Source organism: Panonychus citri, unplaced genomic scaffold (genome assembly GCF_014898815.1).
Source record: "Panonychus citri isolate SS breed McGregor unplaced genomic scaffold, ASM1489881v1 Contig00111, whole genome shotgun sequence".
In the NCBI taxonomy this organism is placed as follows: Eukaryota; Metazoa; Arthropoda; class Arachnida; order Trombidiformes; family Tetranychidae; genus Panonychus; species Panonychus citri.
Genome location: NW_026515516.1, coordinates 210,521 through 227,146, shown reverse-complemented (window position 1 = coordinate 227,146; position 16,626 = coordinate 210,521). Strand labels below are relative to the sequence as shown.

General features: G+C 30.6%; 1 protein-coding gene and 2 non-coding genes across 4 annotated transcripts; 1 reads left to right on the top strand and 2 right to left on the bottom strand.

The window, feature by feature from the left end:
* Positions 1-4: 4 nt before the first annotated feature.
* On the bottom strand, positions 5-3,846 carry LOC128389972 (probable WRKY transcription factor protein 1). Of its 2 annotated transcripts, none has more exons than XM_053349632.1 (2): positions 3,130-3,846; positions 5-2,891 (listed from the first exon to the last, which is right to left on the bottom strand). In XM_053349632.1, the coding sequence occupies exons 1-2, from the start codon at positions 3,271-3,273 to the stop codon at positions 345-347; spliced, it is 2,691 nt and encodes an 896-aa protein (XP_053205607.1). In that variant the 5' UTR covers positions 3,274-3,846; the 3' UTR covers positions 5-344. The 2 variants fall into 2 exon arrangements, with proteins under 2 accessions (XP_053205607.1, XP_053205608.1); XM_053349633.1 differs by having other exon boundaries at positions 5-2,977; positions 3,130-3,268.
* Positions 3,847-9,475: 5,629 nt separating this feature from the next.
* Positions 9,476-9,594, top strand: LOC128389977 (5S ribosomal RNA). Its single transcript, XR_008325553.1, has one exon. It is a non-coding gene; the product is annotated as a 5S ribosomal RNA (ribosomal RNA).
* Positions 9,595-9,985: 391 nt separating this feature from the next.
* LOC128389976 (5S ribosomal RNA) lies at positions 9,986-10,104 on the bottom strand. Its single transcript, XR_008325552.1, has one exon. It is a non-coding gene; the product is annotated as a 5S ribosomal RNA (ribosomal RNA).
* Between the last annotated feature and the right edge of the window lie 6,522 nt (positions 10,105-16,626).

Here is a 16,626-nt window from a genome sequence, read left to right as displayed (position 1 = left end):
AGAGTTTCTGTTAAGTGCAGGAAAAAAAAGTGTTGCATTTATTATTAATGATAAATCAACATAATTGTTATTATGATTAAAAGGATTGTGTATGAATTTGTTGATTGTTGTAATTTCATGAGAAGTAAATTAACTGTGAGTGAATCAAAAATGGGTTAAAATCACATAGGGACTAGAGGGAAAGAGAGAAAAAATTACAGAACAATTAAATTTTCATCTAAAATTCAGAGATTGTGAATGATGAATAATTAGTGGGAAGAGGAAGATTAGTTGAAGATTTTAGAGAGAGAGAGAGAATAAGAGTGGAAGTAAAATTTTGTCTTCGAAAAAAATGTTAAAGATGTTTATCTAAAAGCGATGAGACCTTCGATATCCTCGAAACCAGAGTCCAAAATGGACTGGGGTAAAATAGATGGCAAAGATTTGGGTGCCGCTGATTCCGATTCCGAATCATCTTCCCACCTTTCCGATCGGAAGGTAACACCAGAGTTAACACTTATACTGTTGAGGCTACTTCCGATTCCACTGGTGCCTTCACCATTGGTACTACTACTGGCACTACTACTGCTGACTTGTTGATCAACTAGACGTTGATTAGTTTTATTGTTGCTACTTTTATGATTACTGGTTGTGCTGATTGGAGATGAAGATGATGATTGTGAACATCCAACTAAAGTTGTATTAAGACCATGACTTGAATCATCACTGGAGGAAACATTATGGTAAACAAGATTGTTCTTAGAACTATTTCGATTGTTGGCACTAAACGAAGCACCAAACTGATCATCACTTCCGTTTTGGTTTTCATTTTGTTCGCTTTCCCTCCTTCCCCTTGCTCGTCGTCTATTCCTACGCCAAAGCTCAACATCAACATCAACATCTTCATCATCAACAATTGTTTCAACAATCATTTTACTTGCTGATGATGGTGAGTAAACATTGGACTCTTCAAAATTGGGTGTGGTTACAGAATCATTATCTCCTTCATCATCTGAATCCGGAAGGTTAAAAACACCATCAACATGAGTATTATGATTGTCCATGTTTCTATTATTAGTTTGTTGATTGTAACTTTCTTCGGAATCATTGGCATCTTGGAATGTAAGTTTAGTGGAAGCAGATGAGCGACGATGATGATGGCGGGTTGATGAAGATGATGAACATGGTAATGTTGTAGAAGTTGTTGTTTCAGTAGATGATGATGGTGATGATGATGATGATGGCAAAATATTTGTTGATGATAATGAGGGTTGGAAACATTTAGTATGATGATGGCTCGGTCTTGAGACACTGTAACTTTGCCTTCCCTTGCGGGTGGAATCAGTTGGCTGTGGACGACAAGGTGGAACACTGGCCAAAGTTAATCGTGTTCTAGGCGGTGGTTGCATCGGTGTTAAAAAGATATCCTCTGAACTAGAATTACCCTTACTGGGTGTAGTAAATTCTGAAAGTGTATATTCAAGTTCCTCATTTTTCATTGAAATTCTGCGTCTTTCCCGCTGTTCACGGTTATATCTTTCTCGAAGTGATTCATTCTCCTCTTTAAGCATATTGATCATGGTATTTTTCTGATTAGCTGAAATCTCCAATTGTTCCAATCGTTGGGTTAGATTTGTTATACTCTGTTGAGCGGTGGCCAAATCCTGACGGAGCAATTCCTCGTTGGCAATCGACGTTTTCAGGGTTCTAAGTTCACCGTCTTTCAAATCGAGAACATCTTTCAATGATTGAATTTCACTTGACATGAATTTAACCTTCTCTTGTAACATTCGACAGCGACGATCTTTTTCCATGGATAACGATGATTCCAATTCACTAACGCGATTGGTTAAACCTTCTATCTGATTCATCTTATCCGTAATCTCATCTTTAAGTGAGTCAATAACCTTTTCCAGGTTAACCTTTTCTTCATCAATTTTCTCCATCTCCCTTTTGAAAGATTTTTTCTGAGCTTCCATTTGATCTTCAAACATATCAAATAATCGATTCTTCTCATTATCATGACGTTTCTTTTCATTAACCATTTCCAAGCTCATACGAACAATCTCATCTCTTAGATCATCTTCTTTCCTCGTATTCTCTTGTCTCATTTGTTCCAATAGGCTTTCCAATTTTGAATAATCACCTTTCAATTTTTCATAATTTGTTGATTGCCGTTCAATTGTTGCCTTAAGTGATGGTGTTGAAAATGCATTTAAATGCTCGGTAAGATATTTAACAACAACAGATAATCCATCAACAACCATCACCGATTTAGATACATCACCTTTGGAGGTCTCTAATTGACGTTTATAAAGATCGGCCAGTCTTTTATACTTGTCACACTCTTTTTGTAATGAAATTAGGGTTGTAGCTGCTCGGGCAGTTGCTGTGCCCGATTTTTTGGCTGTTCCAGTAACAAGCACAGAACTATTTCCATTAGTTGTGGTATTATTAATGGTGTTTGTAGTTGTGTTGTTAAGGGTTGACGGTGGGGCAACATTTTTACGAACTGATGTTGAATTAATCTCATTTCGTTTAGCAGTTAACTTTGATTCGGTTTTGGGAACATTTTGAGAATCCTTGTTGTTGTTGTTGTTGTTGATTGTGGTTCCATTGGCTAATCGGCGACTTGATTGTGTTGATGAAGCATAATGCATTTGACTTGAAGGTTTACAGGTGGTTGTGGTTCTTGATGTTGGTGCTGGCGTTGAATCAATTTTACCCAAACGGTTTGTTGTTGTCTCTTTAATTATAGTTGGACGAGATAATCCATTGGTGGTTCCATTGGTGAGTCGACTGTTATTTAGAGTAATAGTCTCACGGGATGATGGACGACGAATGGTTGATGGCTTGTTTGAAGTTCCGATCATTTTTTTATCATCAGGAGCAGTTATAGTCCTCAAGGTAAACTATTCATTCAATTGAAAGGAAAGTGGGTAAAATAAAAAAAAAAAAAGAAAAGAGGGTCCAGCAATTAATTTAATCAGAAAATAAACTTGAAATTCAAGGTGATTGAATAAGAATTGGAAAATGGGAGAGAGAGAGAGAGAGAAAGCAAATTAGTTTTAATTTTATCTTCTTGCCATCATCTTAATCCCTCTTTCATCAAGTATTTACCCCGAATAAAAAATAAATAGTAATACTAACCTTGTTTGGTGGAGGAATCAGGGTTGAGGGCCGAGATCGGTAAACATTGTTACCAAGAATCGTTGAGGATGTAGTGGTTGATGATGATGACGATGATGGAGTGGATGAGACGGTAGTGGTTCGTCGGCTTATTCCACTTTGCATGGTTTAATTGCAAATAATAATACTGTGCACACTCAGTTGACGCTCAACTTTTTTCTCTTTCTGTTATTGTGTTGATACACAATAAACTGTAGTCCTTTTTTTTGTTGATTCTATCTTTTTTCTCTTCTTTGAAGCAGGATGATGATGATGATGATGATTCTTTATATCATATTGATCGAGGTGGAAAATAGTAGAAGCAGAAATTGAGTCAAAAATGGCGAAGCAAAACAGAGAGAGAGAGAGTTTGGAGAAGACTCAGTTAAACTGTAAAGAATATCGATCAATTCTGATGTTCACAATAATCCATGGGTGGAACAGTGGTTGAGATCCAATGGACACAATCGGAGAGACACCTGTTAATTACCTGAGAAGGTACGAGTGACACAAAAAAAAAGAAATGGAAGAAAATTCACCAAAAGAGAAACATTGATCATTCAGCCAAAAATAGTTGCAGAGAATGAGAGAGTTTTGGTTGACCGTTGGAAAAGATTTGAAGTTAAATGTTTACACTTTTCTCGTTTCCCATTGGCTGTTGAAAGAGAACAAAAAAATTCTCTTTTACGTTGTTGTGATTAGTTAATAAGAAAAATAATTAGTTGCGAAAAAATAATTATCTATGTTTGTGTTTTTTTTTCTCTCTCTTTTTTTTTGATGATGATGATTTTGAGAGAGAAAAAGAGTTTACATAAACAAAAGAGCTGGAAAACTTCAATTTGATCTATTCAGCATCTCTCTTCTTCTGGTACTGTGAAGGAGAAGAGAAAAAAAACATTCTCTCCTTTCAAGTTATCTCTTTCTCTTTCTCTTTTTCTTTCTTATTTCAGGTTTTGAGTTTTTCTTCCATCATCTTTAGAGCTCTCAGAATGTGTGGTGTGTCTCCCTTTCAAGAAAAACGGTGAAAAATTAAGACGATGAAGAAGAAAAGTAAGACCAAGATTCTCTCTCTTCTCTATGATGACCCAGCAACAGCCGAGGATGGAGGAGGATGAGAAAATGGAGAAGGTCAATGTTTTCCTCTCTCTCTCTCTCTCTCTCTCTCTCTCTCTTTGACCTTAGACCCAAATTTTAACCTAAAAACGATCATCAACCAAAGGAAAACCAAAACATGGAGCACATTCAACTGTAAATGAATATCATCTTCTCCTTTGATTGCCTCAAGTTTACTTAAACGCTACATATCATTCAACAGCTTAATCAACAATCAATTTGGGTCAATTAAAGAGAGTCAATCATGGTAACAATTGACTATCAAAGCTACAATTTGATGAAAGATTGAAAGTAAATTGCCTTTAATTGTTTTCATGTGAGAGAGAACAAAGGTAAAACTATCTAAACAAGTAAATACCGTTTACTACAAAAGGTCCAATATTACGTTTCACAATTTAAACTGAAAGGATGGAAAAAGGTCAACTGTTAAAGGTGAAAACTCCCCATTCAAGACAATCAGTTAATTGTTTCCATCATCTCATATAAGCACCAACCCTGTAAAATGGAAAGAGGGAAACACTTTTTAGAAAGTTACAGTTCTCAGTCAGGCCTGAATCATTTACGATTACAATTAAAAGGATTTAACTAAAAAAACGATACAATTAACCAGTTGATCAATCATCAGGTGGTTAATTGAAGTAATTAAACATCAACGAAAAGGAAGAAAACAAATCAAGGTAAACATTTCGAAATCCTTTACGAAACAATTAACAATCAACTAACAATTTCTTTCTAGTTATTCATTACCAGAAAGAATCAGGGAAATTAAATATCACAATTAACTCTCTCTAGTTCAATCCTAAACAAACTGACCAGCAATTTACATGATTAGTTGATTGTTGTTGGTAAAAAAAACAAATAATAAACAATAGTTTCAATTGATAGTTAAAAGTTTAACAATAGACTTAATTTTCAGGATAAATTACAAAGAAATTAACAAACTACCTGTTAGATTTTAATTAGAAAGAATCATATTCAAGTTAACTATTAATTACGAATGAGAAACTTATCGTTTTTAATTCATTATAATTAGAATTTGATTTTAGTTTTTTTCTCCTCTTTAATTGTTTTCGTTTAATTTTACAATACAATCATGATCAAAAAGATAATTAATTGATTCATTGTTTAATTGTTCTAAAATGCAAACAATAAAACAATTAGAAGATGAAAGAAAAAGTAAATTACCAATTTATATTTTAATCGAATCGTAATCAACCTTGATAATCAATGGATTATATATAAATTGTTTACAATTAACTAATTAGTGGAAAGTGAAACTGATTAGTTAAACGTAATAATTACTGTCAATGAACCTTTGTCAGTCTACCTGATAATTGTTAATCATAATTATCATGTTAATGATTATCTTAATTACTAATCAATTTGAAGCTCATGATTGTTGATTCATTTAAAGTTTCACTTTTTATTTGCTTAACATGATTAACATTAATTGTTTACTCTTAATTTAGATTGAATAATTTGAATTCTCCTTTCTGAATACAAACCGTTAATTGTTATATCACAATTATCAACAGCATGATAATAATTATGACAACAACATCAACATCAACAATCAACAGTAATAACAAACAACAATTGAGGAATCAAATTAGCCCACAACAATTAAAGGAAACACCAAGAAAACCAACAATCAACAATCAGACGTAAAAATTTAATTGGTAATTTAAAACTTGTTAAAATAAATTAACTCAAATGTGATCTGATTAACATAATCACTTTACTATTAATAAATTGCTAATTCTTATACAATTAGCAGTAATAAAAAAAGAATCAGGTAATCAATGGATCAAGGGTAAGCAATTAGAGGTCATGCTAGAGGTCATTTCTTTTTTTACTCAAAAAAAAAGGGAGATATTCAACCCTTAATGACCTCAATGACCTTGATCTGAGTACCAAACAAGACCCAATGGTATCTCACGAACTCCGAATCCGTTGGTCACATGTACGTGTTCAAAGGGATTCAAGAGTTAATCACAAAATCGGTTTAATTAACGTCTTGTATTAACTATCAATTCAAATTACCCACACATACACAATTAATGAATCAACAATAAACAATAAATTGTTGAATCAGTAATGATAATTTAAATTAAAGGTTAACCATAAATGATTACATATACTCAAGGAAGTGCTGATTGTTGGTCTATTTTTTTTACTTCACAATTTTTTATTCAGAAAAAGAGTAGGAAGTTGAATCTCTTTTCATCATCATCATCCTCATCACTGGATCATCCCTTCATCATCTTGATAATCTTCATACTAATCACCACAATCTTCATAATCACCAACAGGTTTAAATGGTTAATCTGGTCTAAAGCCAACAAATAGAATGGAAGAGAAACTTTTTCTCTTCATTTTCTTTTTTTTTCTCTCTCATCATCTTCATGATACATTTATCTGGGTCATACTCATATGATGATGATGAGGAAGAGAAAAAAAAATCAACTATTTATATAAACAACGAATTGTAATAAACAAAAAGACTAATCAAAAGCTCTAATAGCGATTGCATAGTAATCATCATCATCATTTTTCATGAATAATAAAAAAATTTATCATGAAAACATAATAATAATAAGCATGATGATGATGATAAAAAAAGATGATGGAAGATAATTGAAAGAGTTAGAACTTTTTTCTTCCACAATTCGAGAAACTTTTTTTAAGGTGAAATTATTAATGGGAGATCCTTTCAAATCGAGATGATATTTCATTCAATTGATAATAATAATAATAGGATTGATGATAATCATTAAATTGTTCAATCATTCAATGAATTCTGATTGATTGATTTATTGGTAATGTTTAAATTTGATGAATCAATGTAACTTTTTTACTATTTGATTCAGTTAAATATAAGAAAAAAAAACTCTTACTATTGATTAATATCCTAATCTATCAAGTAATAGTAATATTTGTGAGTTGTAATTGTTAATCTTGATTGCAATCAACAACAACAAGAAAAAGAAGAGGAAAACAAATTGTCAATCAATGATAATGATTTATTTCTGTATATAAATCAACTTATTTAACTAATTGAAATCAGAATGATTAGTTAATTGTAATTGCAAATTTCGAAAGCTTAAAGTTAAGGTCACCGTTGATTCAAATCACTCCACGGGAAATGAAATAACAATTAAATAAACGTTAATTGTTAGCTTTTACAGCCTCTAATAAGAGGTTGATTTAAATGTCACGCTAATTCAGTTTACTATTATTAACAACTGATTACAATTATGATAATAAAAAAAAAGGTAATAATCATAATCTTAATCAGTTAAATAGGTTCTGTGATTAGTTGATTGAGTGACATAAATAGATCGTATCGTTAGCACGTTTATATTGGAAGGTGAAAACAGAATCGTTGATGATAAATGAACTTTTTTTCCTACAATTTATTTTTCACAATTAACTGATTACCAAGAAATTATTGTTATTATTGCCCATTCTAATTAATTAATTGATTTACTTGTCTCTTTAATTGTAAACATTTTCACATTGTTTTACAAGCTGATTAATTGCTGTGATCTTTTTGATTGTTGATCATTAAAATGTGTCAGATAAACTCTGTAATGATTAAGTATTAATAAATATATGACAATTTGATTGTACATCATTTTGTTATTTTATTATTGTCTTAATTGTTTATCATCTGATTAGATTAAGACTGTCAAGACTGTTGATTGTTAGGTTTTAATTTTCCTCTTTGGGCATTGATTGTTAATGATTTTTAATGGTTAATTGTATTGCTGTTTAACTAATAATAGCTGATTTAGGTTCTTGATTGTTACTCGCAATCAACAGGCTTAATCAGATTATTATCAACAGTTCTTAAGTGATTAACTAATTGTATCAAACTGTGATTTCTGTGATGTAGTAATTTTCAAGTTTAATCATGATTATATTCAGTGATTAGCATTAGTAAATTAACTAAATTTAATAATCAACCTATTAAAACTTAAACCTTGTTAACAAATCGTCGTTGATGATTAGAATCATCTTCATTTTCAACCAACTTAATTGTTGATTGAGAATTAAAGACAATTAACCATTTGACCCAATACAAATTAACACAATAATTGAACAAATTAAGTTAATCATCAATCATTTTGACCTTTTTTTCAATTATAATAACCACGAATTAATTTGGTTAACTTGATGATTGTAATCAAATTTTCATCACAATTAAACTGATTGTTTAGAAGCAAAAGTTTTCCCTCTCTAATTGAACTTTACAAGTGGAATTGAGCATAATTATCGTAGTGGTTTTTAATTGTAATAGTTTGATGAAAAATATCAAAAGTAAATTAACTTAACCTGGAATATTGTTCAATTACAGTTGATCAAATATTATTGTTAATTTATGATTTAAATTATTTCCTTTAATTGACAATCAATCAACATTCACGCACAAGAAAAACTCACCAATCAATTCAAGTGTAACAGTTAAATGATCAACTAATTATGTGATTAACCATTTAACGTGACAACATTTCAATGTATTCATACACACATAATAATAATCAAAATGAAAATAAAAAACTTACTCCATGATTATTGGTTATAATTGAATTAGATGAGGAAATTGATTAACTTAATTGTTGACTTTACAACAAAATATTGAGCAAAATGTGTCAAGGATAATCTTGTTTACTTTGATAAAAGGCTTAATTGTTTAACTTAATTGTGGTAACTTTTGATCAGAAAACAAATTGTTCGTACTAATCTAAATTTTTATTGATTGTGTGTTAATGCCTTTGAATCCAATTTCAAGCAATTTAATAATCATCGGTGATGTGATTTGAAAATGAGATCATGTTTGAGAAAATTGTTTTTCTTTATTTTTCAATTGGTAATATATTGAATATTATTCAAATGTGTTCATTGGAAAATTGATTGTTGATAAACAATCAATCAATTTGATCATGATTAAGATGAGAGATTTAAACTACTTGAATTGATTTATTAATCATATCACGTTTCAAGTTTTTGTTTAATTCTTGAGGTTTAATGTCATAACAAAATTAAACGATATTTACTCACGATTAACTCAAGTGAAAGTTTTTTTTCAGGTTCAAACCCTTTCACAATTATAAAATGAATATTAATTGTCATGTATGAACCAAGAAAACAATAACAACGTCCCAATCTTCATCAATTATGATTTATATACTTATTGATTCCTTCATCTCTTGTCTACGACCATACCAAGCTGAAAGCACCGGATCCCGTCCGATCTCCGAAGTTAAGCAGCTTCGGGCCGGGTTAGTACTTGGGAGGGAGACCACTTGGGAACCCCCGGTGTTGTAGACACTTTTTTGCTTCTTTTTTTGTAAATTTTTTTGCTAATGGTTTAGAATCAACCCATGTCTTAATCAATAATTATTTTGGAAAATATTGTCAACAAAAGTTAACCAAGATTAGGTAACGTTAATTTGAATAAGAATGATATTTATTGTGGTGAATTAAAAGAGCTGCCATCTATCGGATGAGATTTATCTTTTTCCTCTACATACTGAACAGATCTTATATCCTGGTTTGATATTTATGGTTCTTAATGGATTATTTACATGTTAATAGAAATCAAATTGATTGATCATCAATGTATTTACTTTTACCTGTTTGTTTACCAGGAGAAACAAAAAATTAGCATATAAAACCCCTGGTGTTTTCAGATGAATTTTCTTACGATTAAGAAAAAAAATGTCTACAACACCGGGGGTTCCCAAGTGGTCTCCCTCCCAAGTACTAACCCGGCCCGAAGCTGCTTAACTTCGGAGATCGGACGGGATCCGGTGCTTTCAGCTTGGTATGGTCGTAGACGAAAGTAGAGGTAAACTATCAGTATTTATAACAAATATTCTTGCAAACAATTCAAACATGTTTGTATATAAAGTTGAGAAAACTTCAATCACTTATCAAGTATCTTCAAACAGGTATCATAATGAAGGAGCACTTTCTTATTAAATACCTTTTTACTGAAAAAAGCAAGATAAAAGAAACAATCTATCGATTAAATAAAGCAATTAAATAGCGATATTTGAAAATGATGATTTTAAAAATACCCACATCAATTACTTATCCATCATTCACTCAATTAAAGCATGATGACATTTAAGGATCACCTTTAAACAGCGATGAAAATTAAGATGTAATGGACAGATTGAAGTGCATGTTTAGTCTGAATTGATTGTGGCAAAGAAATAATCAAGAAAAACAGATTGTCTAAGATTTTGAGATCTGAAATGAAATTACATCCAACGATTAACTGGATCATTTGAGGTGTAACAAGTACATTGAGCCTATCACATCATCAGCTGAATAAGATGAGGATGAGAAAAAATGTAACCAAGACAAGATGAAGATGATGAGCATCTTGAAATCATCTTCTTCGCCTCATTATACCATGAAAAAATTTTCACCAGAAAATTGGGATCAACTTTTTTTTTCAATCTAGTTTTCCGAAAGGCAAAACCAATGTAACATAATCAACATTGATCATCAAACTTCATCCAATCTCACAAAGTGATTACTTTTAATCTTCAAGTTAGAAAATTAAATTGATTAAACTTCCAAGTCTTTCTTGTGAGTTTTAATGGCAAATTAATTCAAATCAGATTTAATCGCTAATATATTAATCAACCTACACAACTTGAAAATTTGAATTTTCCATGATGATTTGGGAAAAATTCATTCTTCACTTTTGATCATTAATTAGATGGAATCAAAATTTTACAACAATTTGTAAACTGTTCAACTGATTTATTAATAGATTGATTGATGAACTAATTGCCGTAAGTTATATAAAATGTTTGACTAATCAAAACTGTTTATGCAAATCAATTGGAAATAAGATCAATTTGATTTGTAAATGATTAAAACAAATCATTTAGTAATACATTAAATTTATCAGATTGAAAACATCAAATCAAATTGTTTAATTATCTGTAATCAAAATGACCAATTTAAGTGTTACAATAACAATTTGATTGAGTTGATCTTCAAGAGTCTAATGGACATTCATGTTGAGATGAAATTTAAATGATCACAATTTAATTTCCAAATTGCCGAAGGCCATTTAGAGGTCAGTTGATTGCTAACAATTTAATATGATGGTGATAATCACTTCTAGTAGATGGAGTTACCAGTTTTCAAGGGAATTGATTCAGAATGATGATAGAGAGAAATGAATTATTAGTTTGTTTTCCAATCTATACAAGCTGAATTCATTTCAGAATTTTTCTTGTGAAATATTTATATTCATGTAATGGTGATGAAGAAATGAACAAGAGATCAAAGACTAAATTTACAGAGTGGGAAGATGGTGATGAAGATGAAGAGGAGGACAGGGTTGAATAAGTGTTACAATGAATGAACTATTCATGAATGTTTCAAATGTACTACATGATATGTCATGATGATGATTTAAGTTACACCAACAACAAGTACAAGTTAAAGTGGCAATATGTTTATCAGCAAGAATCTTTGTCAACATTGAAGAGAAGAAAAAAAAAGTTTTTCATTTCTGTTTGTCATCATCATCATCATCCCTCTTTCTTATCACCATGATGATTTCAGGGAAAAGTGAATATTTGAGAAAGTGGGAATGGTGATGAGGGTTGACAATCTTTTCATAAGAAGAAAAAAAGATGAGATAATATATTGAAGAAATCAGGATAATCCAAAAATGAGTTTGCTGTTTAATGAAAGGATTCAGAATTGAGAAGTTTGAATTCTGGTTGATGACAGAGGTGAAAATTATTAGCTAAGGACAAGAACTTTTCTCAGCTTCAATTAAAAGGGATAGTTGTGAATTCAACCACCATGAAATGATCATAATCATCGGCATCATTTTCATCCTCAAGATTTAGATGATATCTTATATTTATTATCTTCTCACTCATCAATTCCAATGTGATATCCAATTAACTGAGGTGGAACAGGAAATAAGATGAACTGAGAATGCATTTCTAATCATGATGATGAAGATGAAGAAAGTTGTTGAAAGTTGAACAAGTTCATCCAAACGGAATCAATGACTTTATGTTATCATTGAAACTGATACGTTTACCTTTTCATGATTGAGTCTATTGAAAAAGTTTCATTTTCAATCCTGAGGTTTTCTTATCGTTCAGACTTATCATCATCTTCATCTTTGGCTAATAAGCATCAGATGATGATGATGATTAAGGATGAATTTTTTTCGCTAAATCATCACAAATCGTATCGTAATCTTAATATTAGTAATACTAAATGTTAATGGTCAGTATAAAGGATGACCAAAAGTAAAGATGTCAAGGTAATCAATGTTGATTCAAATGCAAACCAATCAAACTAATGATGGTAAGAAAAGTTTGATAACAATTATATCAACGATTGATTAGATTGTTGTTTGTGAACAGATTAATATTATTGTTGACGATTTGGTTTAAGGATGAGGATAAAGATGATAATCATTGGAAAATCTATTCTCTTCCATTCTCAATTCTCTCTTTATTTTCATCATTTAGTTTCCTTCCGTTTCGAGACTCCAATGATCTTCCTTTTCATCTTCATCCCTTATTATTATCCTCTTCATCGATCCAACTTTCCGATTGTATTAATTGTTAATCGATTCACAGATGATTTAATCATCTTCTTCTCCTTCTCCTTCTTCATCTTGATCATCATTTAATAAATATCTCTCCTCGATTAAGTAGCACAAATTGTTTACTATCATTCAACTTTTCAAACAATTAAATTCCCTTAAGGCAGAGTGATTAGTAATTTAGATTATCTCAAATCAATCTAACCGTCTGGTTAGACATTCAGAGTGGTCAGTTTGTTTTCAATTACAAAATGACCACTGGAAAGATTGACCCTCTCTAAAGACAAGTATATCAACTTGAAAATCAATTGATTTCATTGTTTTTTTTAAAAAAAATCAAATCAATCAAGATAATTGTTGAGATGCTGGTCAACTGATTTCTAGATTGGTCAATCAAAGACTAACTTGATTGATGGACTTGGCAAATAAACAATCATCATCCCGATTGTTGTTGGTTACATGTAATAAATTTAAATCAATTCATTCATGTGCCTGTTAACTAATTAATTGTGATTGATTAACCAATAGTTGATTATTTTCCCTGACCAACCTATTGGTCAGTTAAGGCCGATGAACAGTAATAATAATAATGTTTTTGTTGTTGATCGGATCATCATGTTAATCCGAGGGATTTTTTTTCACTGGGTGTAAGATGAAAAATGAAGATAAACATAATGATGAAGATGATGAAAAGATAAACATAATCAGCTTCCTTATTTTATCATCATAAAGATGAAAAGTTTGACTTTCAACCATTGGATTAACTGATCAATGTTTACTTTTTGCTTCTCCTACTATGATAATATTAACCATCTTAATCTGATTATATTGTAAATCCGATAGTTAATCTTAATTCCTGGTTACTGATGATGATCAACTTTACAGTTTCCACCATGAAACTTGATGAAAAAACTTTACAATTGAATAGACCAGAGAAATCAAGTTAATTAAATGATTAACCTTTTGATTATAAGAAGTAATCAAAAAAGAAAAGTAAAAAACTTAACTGATTCATTAATCAATCTGAATGATAATTGTAATTGATAAACATTTCAATTGAAATTGATTGTTTATCCTCAATGAAAATCCAATTGATTGAATTTTTTGTGGATTAAATTAAATCATAACATTTGAAAGATTAAACTTGTTACCAGAGTTTAATGATGATCATCAAGATTTAAGTCAATTGAAAATGTGAAAGTAAGTTTATTATCATTATCTAAATTGTTATCAATTGATTAAATTACCATGGGAAAGATGATCATCTTAATACCCATGAAAAATTATGATCAGATAAAGATGTAAACAAGATTTTAAGGTTTTCCTCCAGGAATTAAATCAAATTGCAATCAAATTTGATGACAATTCAATTCAAGTTAAATCCTTTTCTTTTTTCCCTTCTCATTTTGAACCAATCAACTTTTCTAAATATAAAACTCAGATTATATTCTGAATACCATGAAGATATTATAATGTTACAATGGCCAATCAATAATCTGTAACACAAGAAAAAAAAATATATAATGATTGTAATACGATTACGATTGTTACTTAAATTGACATCATGAGATTATTAATATTATTCAGAGAGAAAGAGATAGAGAGAGAGAGAATTAGAATGACCAGTAAAGTCTAAATGATGTTAAATAATCTGATGACTGACCAGTAGGTAAGGTTAAAGTGATATGGTCAATCGGGAGAGGAGGTAAGGGATTGGCTCTTACATGAATCCCACCGGTGGACATGATAACTTTTACATGAATCAAGCTTAAACTCAATGAGGTTTTGTGTGTATATTTCATCATCAGATTTTCCAGTTATACTCTTTTTCTTTTGTTTTCATCCACCCTGAGGCGAAATCTTCATGAAGATAACAATCAATGTAATCCAATGGTTACCAAGTGATTTCATAAATATAATAATAGAGGAAGAAACAAAAAAAAACTTGATACAATTTGATGATGAAGATACTCAAGTGACATACACACTCATCTAAATGCTATTTTTACACTTACTGAAAACAAAAGTTTAGTCTCTCAACAATTAAGATGAATTATTTTCATTTCAAGTCTATTAATTGCTCATTAGTTAACAATGGAAACATTTTCGGTTAATTGTTTCGTTAATTTCCATGGGAGTTATGAGTTTTGATTCCCCATTCATGAAAGCAAATACTCACAAAGTAAACTATTACTCTCATTATGTAATTGCATCGATAAGTTGATAATAATACTTTTGTTATAACGGTGAAAGCAAACGATTGAATAATCAGAATAAACATTCAGGTAGTTGTGATAATTTCTCATCGATAAAAGTTCAGACGGCTTGATGAATTCCGGATGAAGGTGAAAGAGGAAGAAATGTCTTTTTTCATGTTCTTTTTTTCACTTTCATTCTCAATAAACGTAACATGTATAATCTTCATTTATCTTCCTCATCTTCTTTATCTTTATCTTTCTCTCTAATCATCATCATCATCAATATCGATTGTGTTTACATACAAGATAATTTATCATGTTATGTTCATATAACCTGATTGGGTTATTATTTTGCTACAATTTTTCCTCGGTGGGTTTTCAGATTGCAAGAGAGAGAGATGAATGTATTACACACCACTGATGAAGGGAGGAAAAAGGTCTGCGGTCTTTTACTTGATTATTCACTGGTTTAACCACCCTCACCATCTTCAACATTGATTCCACCACCTCTAAGATCATCAATCGTGGTGATGAGGATGAAAAACATGGTCCAAGTTACTCTATGATTCAATTCATGCTGAGATCAAGGTAATGGTTATATTGGATTCCCATGAAATTTAATAAACTTTTCATTTCCTAGGTAAAGAACTTTTTTTCCCTTATCATCATCACCATCATCAGCATCCTCATCATTATCCATTAGTTAACACAAACAGTTAATATTTGTTATTATTATATTTTTACACCAAAGATTTTACTCTCTTTCTCCTAATCATTTGTAACATGATTAAGGTTCACCAGGTTTTAGATTAATTTAATACACAATCAAAAGCTCATCATGTAAATAACGGTAATCTAATATCAGAAATTCATATCTACACACATTGAAATTAGATCGGCAATGTTTTCCTAATAGATAACATGTATTATAATATATGAAATACCCTCCGGGGAGTTGAATGAAAAAAAAACCACCCAATCAAAATATTACAAGTAAACAAATTCAATAATAATCGATTCCCTTTGGTCAGTTTTGTATTTCATGTTATTTATTTGTTTCCCATTTTTGGATAATAATCAAAATGAAAGTTAAATTGTGCAACTAACAACAATCAACAATCAAAAGTGTAATAATATGAGGATGAAAAAAAAAATGTAATTGCAATTCTGTTACAATATATATTTATCATTGGCAGGGAAAAATATTAAAAGACCAATCGGATTAAATTGTCACCAAATTGTCAACTTGCTATTGAATATATTGGACCAATTTATTACTATTTACAGGGTGGAAGAGGTGGAAAAGGAAAAACATTTAGACGTTTATACCTCATTGATATTAATGTTTACATAAATCAAGATGGAATGACAATCAGTTACAATCAAAAGTAAATTGTATCATATCAATAAAAAGAACAAGGAAAACAGAGTTAACAACAATTAGTTGATTGTTTGATTTCTTTCTCGTTGTTGGTAATCTGAATGGGTCAAGAATTAGTAGTTACCTTTACAAGTTCAACAGAGAAATGGAATCCAAAGTTTACCAGTATTAGAATTAAG